The following is a 12,334-nucleotide window of genomic DNA, read 5'->3' on the forward strand; positions in this document are numbered from 1 at the left end:
TTCCCTGGTCTGCAGTTGCTACCATCTGTGTAATTCCTGAAACCATCCATGGTGCTGTAGAAGCCGGGAGGGCCTCTATGAGAGGGGGACGGAAGGCTTTCCCAAAAGACCATCAGAATCGGGCCAGCTTTCCTCAAGAGAAACACATGATTGTCATTTCATCATATTTCCAAAAAGTTTGCAAAATTACTTCCCTCTGAATTCTTATATGGAGCCAAATCATCTAATTTTCTGGACCCCTGTAGGCTTTTGGAGAGAGCCAACTGGGTGTTTTAATCACTGATAATGTGGGGTGGGACAGGAAAAAGAAAAGGGATTTCTATCTCTGGTACTAGGTGACTATCTTTTCAAGATCATTCTAGAAAACTGGTCCCCTTGTTTTGCCTCTTTCTAGAAGCTGGGATTGGTTACTTTCTGCCCAAAGAAATAGTGTCTTAAAAACGTCCCTCTTTGGAGCCTTTTCAAATCCCTCACGCAGCACAAGACCATGAGGAGGCAGACAGTACTGTTCCATCCCTGATAACCATGGTATCAAGAAGGTTCCCTGGTACCCACCGTCTTGTTCTGCAGGTGCTGCTGCGGTGGCCCAGGTTACAGCAGGTACCCCCAGTTCCACAATGAGAAGGTATTTCTGTTGTGTTTTGCATTCCTGTTTCCTCTAAAATCTCTCTGAGAGCAAAAGACTTCTGGAAGGGAGGATGGGTTTGGCTAGGTTTGGTTGAGCTGAGGTAACAAACCATGAAACCTCAGTAACTTAAGACAGTTTTGTATTTCATCACGTTGTGGTATAATGCAAATCAGGCAGCTCTCCTGAGGGACTCTGCCCTCACAGTGGCTCCAGGACCCAGGCAGCGTCCATCTTGCCACCCTTCCATCTCGGGCTTTCCTTCAAGTGACAGTGATGGTGGTGGAGGGAAATCCCACTGTTCCTAACTGCCCCAGACTAAGGCCATGGTGCACAGTCTATGCACAGTCCACTGTCCAGTCTGTGGCCCTGATCTAAGTGCAGGGGTGTGGGGGGGATGTGGGAGAACGTCTGGAGTAGTGGGGGGCATTAACTATCTCTGCCACAAAGCATAGTAGGGTGCATGGATCTGTCCTTCTTTTCCATTTGTGTTTGGAACACGGCAATGAGGACTTGAGGTGGGGCTGAATAGAACAAAGGAAGGGTTTACGAAAGAGAGGTACTCAAGGGAGAAAATAACAGAAAGAGTCATTTAATTTTGTCCAGAATTGGACTTAACAAAATTTCTGTTTAGCTTTTTTGCTGCAGTGACCACCAGTTTACATGCTTCTAATTGTGGTTCCCTACTTTGCCTAAACTAGGAGTCACTTTATGGATGTGGTTGTATGTCAAGTTACAAGAAAAATCCAAAAAACTGAAAGAGTTTACACATAAACCATGAGATAGGCAGATTTAATTCTTATAGACTCAAATTTTGAAATCCAGGATTTTGGTGTGGTCTCTCGGGACCCCTACCCAGAACACTGGGGAAGGAATTCACTTATTTAACAGTTTGAGGAATACGGTGAATTTAACATTTCCTTAAGAGTTGAAAGCCAGGGGTGCCTGGGTGGCTCAGTGGGTTAAAGCCTCTGCCTTCAGCTCAGGTCGTGATCCCAGGGTCCTGGGATCGAGCCCCACATCAGGCTCTCTGCTCAGCAGGGAGCCTGCTTCCTCCTCTCTCTCTCTCTCTGTCTGCCTCTCTGACTACTTGTGATCTCTGTCTGTCAAATAAATAAATAAATAAATAAATAAATAAATAAATCTATCTTTAATTTAAAAAAAAAGTTGAAAGCCATATTCCAAATGCAATCAGTTCCCTCAGATTACAGATAATAGGGGCCAAGTTCCAGAGCTGTCCAGTCAGTGGCCCAAGGTGAGGGGCAGTGATCTAAATCATCAGAACCCCACTGTGTGCTTGCCACACTGGGCACCAAATCCAGAAGGCTCTTCTGACAGATATTCCTCCACAGCCTCCTGTACTGGAAGAGAATGCCTGGAGTCTGTTGGCTCCATCCCCAGCCTTCCGGTGATGGGAATTCACATGAGCTGTCTTGGATCGATGGGCGTCTAGTTGTTTCTTTAAAGACCCCAAGGAACGTCCTGCCGCTGCTCAGAGCACTGCTACCTATTTTCGTGAGCCTTATCCCACCTCGCAGATGAAGAAGCAAAGCCAAAAGGGTTAGGATTACATTAGATCCCCAGCTACGATTGGAATCCATTTCTGATCCATGAACTTGGGCCCCGCCCCGCCCCCCCCCCCCCAACGGGTATGGAGTCTCCTGCAAAAAGCACCAAATGGGTGAGGAGCTCAATGGGAAGTGGGCGTGGCCGGGGCTTGGCTGCCATCCAGGAGCTCCGGACTTGGCTCCCCCTTTCGGTTAACCCAGTTACCAGCCCCCAAGTACTTCATCTCCGGCTTCTCAGAAGCCATCATTTTTATTCCCACCATTGTTTAAGCCCAAAGCATCAGTTTGTGATACAGTTCCAATTTCTCACACAAAGGGCACCAATAAATAAAATTTTTTTAGAAAGTGAATAAAGTTCTTTGGCTTGCGGCAGCCATTAAAAAAGAGAAAATCAAGACCCCATTTTCAGAATGGGAAAAGCATTCCAAGTGAGACCGCTCGCCCCAGACATGTATTTGTGATCCTGGTGTATACAATATCTGACACCCACGCCTCCAGCAAAGTGTCATCGAGGAACCAGGTTTGGTCAACTGATGGTCGGTATATGAGATGTCATAGGTGTGGGGTTGGTGCTGCCAGCTCCGTTGTGTACAGGACTCGGTGTGAGAGAGAGAAACAGACGGAAACGTGAGATGTTAGTGAGAAAAGGAACAGGACAGACTGTGCACTGCTGGCTTTGCATGGAGCTGGAGAGAGTGGGTCCCAGGCCACTCACTACCTTATGTACGTCGCTTAATTTAGCTATTGTCTCATCTGAAAAGTAGGGATTGGTAATAAAGGCTTGAGGTTCACATAGCATTAAATTGTACCGCCCAGGTCGAGAAAGCACTTTTCACTTTGTCACATACTCCAAGAGTTGGCTGCTGCTATTCCCAGGAAGCTTCTGGCCTAAGGTCTTCCCTTCCCTTCAACCCCCCACCCCAGGGGTGAGCTGCCCCACAGTACAGATCCACACAGCCCCAGAGGTGGGATGTGGGGAGTGTGAAGGCACCCTGGAAAGCCTCACCTGCGGCCGCTCTGGGGAGACAGGACCCCGGGGCCTGTCCACAGCCGAGGCCTGGGAGCTCCCGGAGGCGGGTGGGCCCGGCCGCCATGATGGTGGCTTCTTGGCGGCTGCGCGCTGCCATGGGAGTGACCTGTTGGTGAGAAGCCGCCCTGAGCTGGGGGTCCCTCTCTGGAAAGCTCAGCCATCACACAGAGTGGGTGGGGGCTCCCGTGAGGGCCTCCATTGGATTCCTTCTGCAGTTGGGGGACAGTTTTCTTACAGGAAGACCCCACACCCTGCTCCTATGTCCTCCTTCGTCTGTGCTCACATGGGCCCTGTGCTCTCCCTGGGGAAGGGGTTCTTTGTGCCCATGGGCGTGGGTAGGGACGATTTCGATGCACAAGGAGGCGCTGCTTTTCCACAGGCATGGGGTGGCGGGGTGGGGGGATGGGAATCCATCGCAGGGAGGACAGGCATCCGGCCCCTTCCTCTGGTTCCTCTACAAGCCCTTCAGCTCAGCAACACCTGGGCCGCTGTGAGCACCCTGTGCTGTCCTGTCTACTCTACACCTCCCCTGCATGCTTTTTCCCTCTGGGTCCCTCCTTCCTTCTCCTGGCAGATGCACCAGCCTCACTTTCTCTGCTGTGGGGCCTGAACTTGTCTCTTGCTCCCCTGTCCTTGCAATTTTCTCCCAGGCTGAGTGCGCCATGGCCTGGAAGCCACCACTACCCTCTCCCCTCAAATTCCCTGCCCCCCCCCCTCACCACTCCCCTCGTGCACGGCTTCCTCCCTGGGCCCAGTCTGAACAATCACAGCTCCTTCAAGTCTTCACAGTCAGGGCAGGTGGTTTCCAAAGCAGCTAAGACCCCGCAGATGATACGGTCAGCACTCAGACGTCCCAACTCCTGCTGGGGCTGGGACTGGGGGTCTTCTCTAAACTGTCAGCTGTGTTGTGGGAGAGGACGCTATGTTGTCGATTATCTTCTAAGCTTCTCTGAAGACCAGAGAGAGCGCACCATCCACTGTACTCTGAAGATAAACTCCCCCCGGGAGCAAGAGCCCACATGTCTGCCCAGCCTCCCCTAGAAAGGGAAACAGCAGAGGAACCCCCTCTAGGCCAGCGGGGGCTGCAAAGGTGGGCCCAGAATTGCTCCAACATGAGATTTTATGAAAAACGCCCATTCCAGAGGCAGCCAAACTGAAAAAAAATACAGGGAGGGACATAAAAAGAAACCCAGCAAATTAAAAATCAGGACAAAACCAATGCTCAGAGATGATTCTTCATTGTTTCCATCCTTTTCATGGGCAGATAGGAGGATGGCCTTGGGCCAGTGCAGCTCAGCTGGTGTCGCCCAACGGACCTGAGCAAAGATCATCACAAGAATTAATAGATTTATGAGTGGAAGGAAAATTCCAGGCCATTTTAGGTAAATTCACAGAGCAGAAGGAAGCCATTCTCCTGCCCAGCCACACATGTTAATGGAGTCACCTGCCTTGGAATCCCATTTAGTGTTGACTAATTCTGTCAATACATTCTTCCTGAAAGTTCACCTAAACTCTACGCTATGATTCAAGCCACACCCTCTTACTCTGCGCTCCTAAGAAGAGGGGGCACCATTTTCTCTGTCAGCTACTAGGACGCAGGGCACTAAACCCACCATCATCACTTCTCTCTTTTCCAACCAGCCAGCGAGGACTTCCTGGCCACCATGCATCAGACTCTTCAACCTTGTCTCACGGCCCTGTGTCAACTCGAGGCCGCCATCAGCCTGTCCACAGACAGACCCCCTCACATGCCAGTGCCCTCTCCTGGCCCTCCTCCCTCTGTCACATTTAATCAGACCATCCTGGGAGGGAAGGTTCTCTCTAAAATAACAAACCTCACCCCAAGACATAAAACATGGGCATAACGATAATCTCCAGGGCAGCCTGTTGTTTCCCGTCACCCCTGACACGCTATTTTCTTATTGAATGACCAGCCTCATTTTGACTTTCCCTTTCTCATTAGTTAACTCCTCAGTGAACTGATTTCTTGTCAATCGTGGATATCACTTTTTTTTTTTTTTTTTTTTTTTTTTTTTTTTAAGAAGGCTACATGCTCAGCACAGCGCCCAACCTGGGGCTCGAACTCACAACCCTGAGATCAACACCTGAGCTGAGATCAAGAGTTAGATGCTCAACCGACTGAGCCACCTAGGCACTCCATCCATGGATATCACTTCTGGATCTTTTCTCTACCACTTTGTTTACTTGGGGAGAATGTCTCACACTGTAGGAGCCTCTTGGGAAGACTCACCTTTACCTTACACTTTATTTCACCGTAAGGGAAAAGACCCAAGTTTGTAGTTCAATGGGAGCTTCTCTTGTTTTGGCGCCAACATTTTCCTAGAAACGTCTGCATTATCTTTAGGAAAGAAACCAAACCTAGAATTCCCCCAGAAACAATGGCCTCTGTACTCATGACAGGTGATAACCCAGGGAGGGCGGGTAAGGGACTTGCCATCATGATCAGGTCTCCATCTTGCTTCCTGTCACCTGCCCCAACACATCCCTGACTTCTCAGAACCTCCAATCCCCCATCACTCCCCAGCAGGCCCCTTCCCAACCCCACACCTTTGCAGTGCCTAGAACACATCTGAAAAAAAATTTTTTTTTGCCCCAGGATCAAGTTCTTTGGCCTTGGACAAGCCAGTATCTTTTGCTGAATGGTTAGACTGACTTATAGCACAAAACTATAAGACAGGCCCTCCCGCCCCACCTTCCCACTGGGGACTCCTATCTTTCATTAGCCTAGAAAATTTTTCTGCTTATCCACCTCTACCCAGCAGCCTTCCCATGGACAGGAAGGTCAGTGACCACCTTTTCTTGTCTGCCATGGGGGGTGAGCAGCCCTGATGGTCATCTCTGGCCTCCGACATCCTCGGTCCAGAGCTCACTGGAAAGGTCTACCAGCGATGGCCATCGGCCGGTGTCGGCAGAACCAGTGAACAATCACAGTGATGAGCTATTTTTTTTTTTAATTTTTCACCAAGATCTCTAGAAGGCAAGTAGTTTATCATTTCCCCTCCCCGCAATGACACAGCGCGACAGACTGTAGGATGCTGGGATGCGGCTCTTTCCCGTGCCCCGGAGCTCCCGCAGGAGGCCCCAGGGAGCCCAAAGCAGGACCCACGCAGTGTGTCCTCTGCAGATCGTAGGTGCTCAGTCCACACTCAGTAGCACCAGCACCGCTGACATCCTCATTGTCCAGAAGATTCCACCTTGGATCCCTAGATCCAGAGAGGAGTCCAGATCGGGATTTCAGACCGGGGTTATCTTCCAGAGACAAAGAGCAGGTGCCATGGCCGAGGCAAAGGCTTCTGACGCTGCCAAAGTCTAATGACTGAAGACCAGAGGGGAGGCAGGAAGAATAGCGAGGTCAAGGAGCCCCGGGATTGTGGGAGAGACGACTTCTTAAAAACAAAAGCGGTGTGCGGAGCACAGTGTTCACAACAAAAGAGCACTGCTTGGGATCCCAGACCCGAGCAGGCGGAAGCAAAGGCTGGGCTAACAAAGCCGGAACTTGGTTCACAGTAGACAGTCCTAATCTAAAATTCCAGAATTTAAGACCAATATCTTTTAAGAACAAGAATTCATAACCCCATCAGACCAGCTGACAGCAAAAGGAAAAAAGGAATGTTCTCCATTAAACAAAACCACACAAAAGTCAACGCAATCTTTCTCCACTCCCAATCTCCCAACCACCTCCCACCCTCTTAAAAAAAAATATATCGTGAAAGTCAGGCACACTGGCACGCACGCAGATACGCAAACAAAATACAAAATAACCCAGGAAACCTTAGAGATCACCTAAGTATTTTTCACTAGCTCCCCAGATGTTCCTTCTGTTTTTCTAGGGAAAAAAAAAAAGTGTCAGGCTCTGACAGGTATGCCTAAGCGTAAAGACTGAGGCCGACTGAGATCCCCTTCCTCAGCCTCCTTGCTTAGTGGACCAGTATCGACACTAAAGTGGACTAGTATCGACAATAAGTCAAGAACGAGGGCTAAGGCTGGTGTTCCGTGGAAGGTGAGCTGCCTTGTCATCCCACAGCCCCGCTGACATCCTCACTGTCCAGAAGATTCTCCCTCCTCCCTCACCGGGGAGCGCTAAGCCGAGTTCACACGGCAACCCTGCCTGTGGACTCTGCTCCAAAGCCTGAAGCTCAGGGAGGAGTGTGTGGGGAAGCTATTTCTAGAGGCAAAGTCTTACCGCTTGCAGGAGGGCGAACACAAACCTGAGGCAAACTATCGTGAGATATCTGAGGAAAGGACATGTAGCCCAACACTGCACTTTCCAGAAAATCACTCTATGAGGAAAGCGGGAAGGACATCGATCTGCCCAGGAGGCCGATTCCGAGAGTTTCCCTGGTTGTTGGCCTAAATCAGTGGAGCAGTCCACTGTTCCTGACCAACGTCTGTCATCTGAAATGCAAAAGCATTTGTTTCCAGAAGGTGAGACTCTCCCACTCCACAGGCCTCCCTGAAGAGCCAGGCTGGGAAATGCGGGAGAACCAGATCGCAGACTCGCTGCTCCCTGGGGCGCAATGAAAGCTTGAAAAATCTGTTTCTCTGCCTTATCTTACAGGCCTCTCCCCACGTTTTGCAGAATAAATAATTCAAAATAGAATGAAAAACTCAGGCAAGGACAGTTGCTGGCCTAAAAATGTGCTCTGCCTCTTAACAGTGACTCATAAAAGTCACACTCACAATTCCTTCCCAGGCTCAGGCGTGGAGAGGCGAGCGTGACGTGCCACGGCAGCACAGGGTGCCCTGGGACAGAAGACACCAGCGAGACCCCAGTCTGAACCCTTATATATTAAATTTATCTTCATAAATAGAGCATCCTAACTCAAGTGACCACAATAGAAGGCCAAAGTCTGAGTTCTTGTTTTCCTCAGAGATCTACACAAACCTTCAAATGTCTACTAAACTCTACCCACATGGCAAACTTGACGCCTCTCTAGGAGAGCTTCAGTCGCCATGATAGTCAAAGGCCAAGTCTCAGAGAGACCGAAATACCCATCCCTATTGGATAACGAGGACTGAGATGAACAGCTCACGTTGGCTCATGAGAGAATTCCTCTAAACCAACGCCCAATTAATTTGCTTTTAAACGATTTGATCCCCCTCCTTTGCAAACATGTTACATATACAAGGTTTCAAGGTCACACCTATGATATGAAATGGGCCCATGAGACCAATGGATGTGGTCTAGTTGGCTCAGCTGCCTTGCCTGCCCATTTGTTGACTTGATTACCTTTCTCAGGGATGAGTCTCTGGGCCATATTGTTCATCCTTAATGTAGGAAGCAGTATCATACCGATAAAGACCGAAGGGCTAGGTATCTGGGTTGAGGTTTATCTCGATGGTTGCCTTAAAGCCTATCTTCTAGCCATCTTAGGAAATTTGGGTTAAGTTTCCCTCTTATCCTCCCCTGTCAAGAATATATTCATTTTGCTCAATCACAGTAGACCACTTTGGTTAGAGGACTGTGACCACTAAAAGACACTGGAGCAAACAGATGAACAGCCCATTGGAAAAACTGAGGGTGGGGAATCCCCCATGGAGACTTCATAGCTCATCCCTCGAAGGCACCGTGTCCAGGGAGGTTGGCGACGGCAGGGCCTCTGTGTTCTTGGCGTTGCGGTGGATGTGACCTTGCTTCCGGGACTTCCAGGAATGGGTCCTGTCCCAGTCGGTGGCTACTGTCTCATTGTCCCAGATGGTCGAGGTCTCCGTGTCACTCAGATACCCTGGCTGGCCCGTGTAGTGCGTGGGGTAGATGAGCAAGGGTTCCGCGGAGAAGGCCTTCAGGTCCCTGGGTTCGTAATACTCCTTGTACTCAGCTCTGCAAACAAGAGGAGTATGCGTGCGTGAGTGAGGGGCTATGACATTTAGCAAATGGTGCTGGGGCGGGAAGAGCAGAGAGGCTGTGCTGGTCATCTCTTACATTGTCATGGACATCTCTGATGATTTTTCAAGTTGTGCCCTTTGGGGAAACGTTTAGTCTACAAACACAATAGAAGTTTCTTTAAAAGTTTTCAAATGATCTAAACAAACACGCAAAAAGAAAGGTTATTTCTGTTGTATTTGGTTGGATTCCTCTAAAAGATGAATTTCAGGTCTCACTCTAAAAGCTAAGAATTAAGCTCTGTCGGACCATCCTGAGAGATGAAGGTGATCACTTTGCAGAAAATGCCCTATTCTTGGATTAATAAATTAGTTGAGATCTGAACAGCAGTGGTGGGATAAGTCACACAGTTAGGCTTGGAGGCACGCCAACTTGGCTTTGCATCCCCGCATCCTGTGGGTGTGAAGGGGAGGATGACTCACTCCCCCTCCCCCATGCGGATTATGCGAGGTGACATCTGCTTGGCTCCTAGCTCAGTTAGTACAGTGTAGGTGTTAGCTTCCTGTCTGTCACAGGGATGATGGGTGACCTCCATATTCCTGATAGGACATGGATATAAAGTCAGAGGTATCAAAGCAGGTGAGGACTTTACCTCATCTTTACCGAGGACAGGGACAAAATAAGCCAGATGCAGGACATAAATTCTTAACTACTAAAATGAAGCCCAGTTAGTAAAGAGATCACCCGGCAACTGAGAGAAGGAGCCAAGGTTAGAACCTGGGTTCCTGCTCCACTAATGAATTTAGGACTCATTGACTGAGAAGCTATTATGGGTAAAGTTGGGATTAGGTTTTCAGGACACGGGGATGTGAGACTGTTCCTGCCTCAGTGGGCTCACAGGTTAGTGGGGAGACTGACAGGTAAACCACACATGTCCATATCCTTCAAACAACGCTAGGTCTGAATAAGCTCCTGTGTTAGGGCAACCTTGAGCATCACCCTGACCGCCTTCTTCCATGGACACCCTGCTCAGGGGCCACCTCCCGCCTCCCCGAGACTCGGACACACCGCTGTGATTACAGGTCTCACCGTACATCACGAGGACTGCTCATGAGTCTCAATTCCCAGCCAGACTGTGAGCTCTGCAGGGAGTGGGACTCCTGTCTGGCCAACAAGTACACACAATGGACTGAAAAATGAACTAAATGCTTGAAGGTGCTCAGGAAGATGACCTTCACCTTCACCTTCGGGTGTATGAGTTTATGGAAATGAGAAGATCAAAAACAAGGGGAGGACTGAGCACAATATGTCCGGGTAAACTACACACTGGGTTTATTCCAGAGGATCCCCCCCAACCCCACCGCCAAGTCTCGGCTTCCCCATCTGTACAAGGGGACAGTCACTCTGGTCAGCCTTTCTGAGTCATGATTAGGGGAAAATCATTTCTAAAAGCAGCGCAGTTTTAGAAAACACCACGCACTATGGAGAACCCGAGAAGCACGACGTATGAGTGGGGTGTGCCCACGATGGGCAGGCGGTGCGGGGAGACTCACACAGGATGCTTGTTGTACATGACTGGCAGGAACTCGTCCACTGGCAGCATCTTCCCGAAGGGATCAGCTCCAACCAGCTTCTGTGCTCCTTCCAGGGAGATGACGTAGCCCAGCGTCCAGTAGGAGTAGTCGGCTTCGACCAGATTCCCCACGTTGGGCACCGCTTTCTCCGGCTCCTTCACCTGCATCCTCTTCCTGCCGATGTAACTAGAAGAGAGCAAAATCCCAATTTGAATATCAGACCTCTGGAAGAACAGAGCACAGGTTTTGCAGATACTTTTGAAAGCTGGGACCCATTGCGTCTTACATCAAAAGTATCACCACAACCTGCATCCAATCACCAATGATGACTGGCACCTTCCATCAAGGCGGCCATTTTCCTGGCCCCGTTTGCCAACATCCCAACTGCTCCTGCTCTACGCTGTGCTCCAGCCCGGAAGTGCAACTCTAGAGAGACTAAAAGATCCCTCTGATCATTTCCCAAAGACGGTATGGGACTTCCAGCTGCGTTTACAGTGTTGGAAGTAGACAAAAAAGGGGCAGAGGTGAGATCCTGAGTTTTCAAGTCCCTAGAGTTTCAGCCTTTGATGGTCTCCAGAAAGCTCTCCAGATGCTGGCGGTAAACACAGGACAGAAAAAGCTATGGGGAAGACACAGTCTACAGTCTACAGTCAAAGACCTTGCAACCTAAGTGGCCCCAAGGGAGTCCTTCCTGGGGAGAATGAGTGACTAAGCCTGCCTGGCTTTCTCTTCCTCATGCACATCTAGCTCTGCCCTCACTTTGCTCTGAGAAAAGCACCCAGGCAGGGCCGGTCCTTCTCCAACAGCTTTTGCCACAGAAGATATACACGGCCAGTCCAGCTTTCCCACGGTCTACTGACGGACCTGTGATCCATCACCTTTCTCTGGAACCTGCTTGTTTTCCACCTGCCTGGAGCAAGCTGAGGAGGGGAGGGCTTCCTGCCCGGGGCTGAAGTTGCTTTCCTCTATTTTGCCTTAAGACACTCTCTTCCAGCATTCAATGGATTGCTCTTGTCAAGACTTCTCAGGATTCGTAGCATGTGTCGTGGCTCACCTTCTCAGGACACCAAACACAGACCTTCTCAGCCACTGTCCCTTTCAGACCAAACCATCCAGAATTTCTCTCATGGACCATCAGGGAGAAGAGAAACTCCCACTGAGCGCTTGACAGGGAGCTAGAGGGCCAGGGCCCGAGTTTGTACTCAATGGGTTCGTTGAACATAGTTTAAGTTAAAATTTTAAAATAAAACTGAAGACGTGTAAAATATTTTTCCATTACACAAAACTGTTTTGGTAGGATTGCAGTTTATTGCAGCAGCTGAAAACTTAGCATCTAGGCTGAGATGTGTCATAAGCATAAAATACATACTGGACATTAAATACAACTGGGCGGCGCGGCCAGTTAAGCCTCTGACTCTTGGTTTTGGCTCAGGTCATGATCTCAGGGTCCTGAGATCAAGCCCCATGTAGGGCTCCATGTGGGGTGTGGAGCCTACTTGAGATTCTCTCTTGCCCTCTCCCTCTGCCTCTCTCCCTCTCTCCCTCTCATTCCCTCTAAACAAACAAAAAATGAAAAAGCTTTAAAACAGACACAAAAGGGGCTCCTGGGTGGCTCAGTGGGTTGGGCCTCTGCCTTCAGCTCAGGTCGTGATCTCGGGGTCCTGGGATCGAGTCCCGCGTCGGGCTCTCTGC

The 12,334-nt window shown here is 49.7% G+C and overlaps 1 protein-coding gene across 1 annotated transcript in view; it reads right to left on the minus strand.

Moving 5' to 3' along the window:
- Window positions 1–8,788: 8,788 nt before the first annotated feature.
- LOC111150864 (collagen beta(1-O)galactosyltransferase 2) overlaps window positions 8,789–12,334 on the minus strand; it is a 99,091-nt gene continuing 95,545 nt past the window's right edge. Inside the window, exons 11-12 of the mRNA XM_022508506.1 lie at window positions 10,622–10,828; window positions 8,789–9,065 (exon numbers count right to left, since the gene is read on the minus strand). Coding sequence (XP_022364214.1) covers window positions 8,789–9,065; window positions 10,622–10,828 — 484 coding nt within the window. The remainder of the gene's footprint in view (window positions 9,066–10,621; window positions 10,829–12,334) is intronic.

The sequence above is a fragment of the Enhydra lutris genome, unplaced genomic scaffold, assembly GCF_002288905.1.
Source record: "Enhydra lutris kenyoni isolate GAN:26980312 unplaced genomic scaffold, ASM228890v2 scaffoldscaffold24, whole genome shotgun sequence".
Classification (NCBI taxonomy): domain Eukaryota; kingdom Metazoa; phylum Chordata; class Mammalia; order Carnivora; family Mustelidae; genus Enhydra; species Enhydra lutris.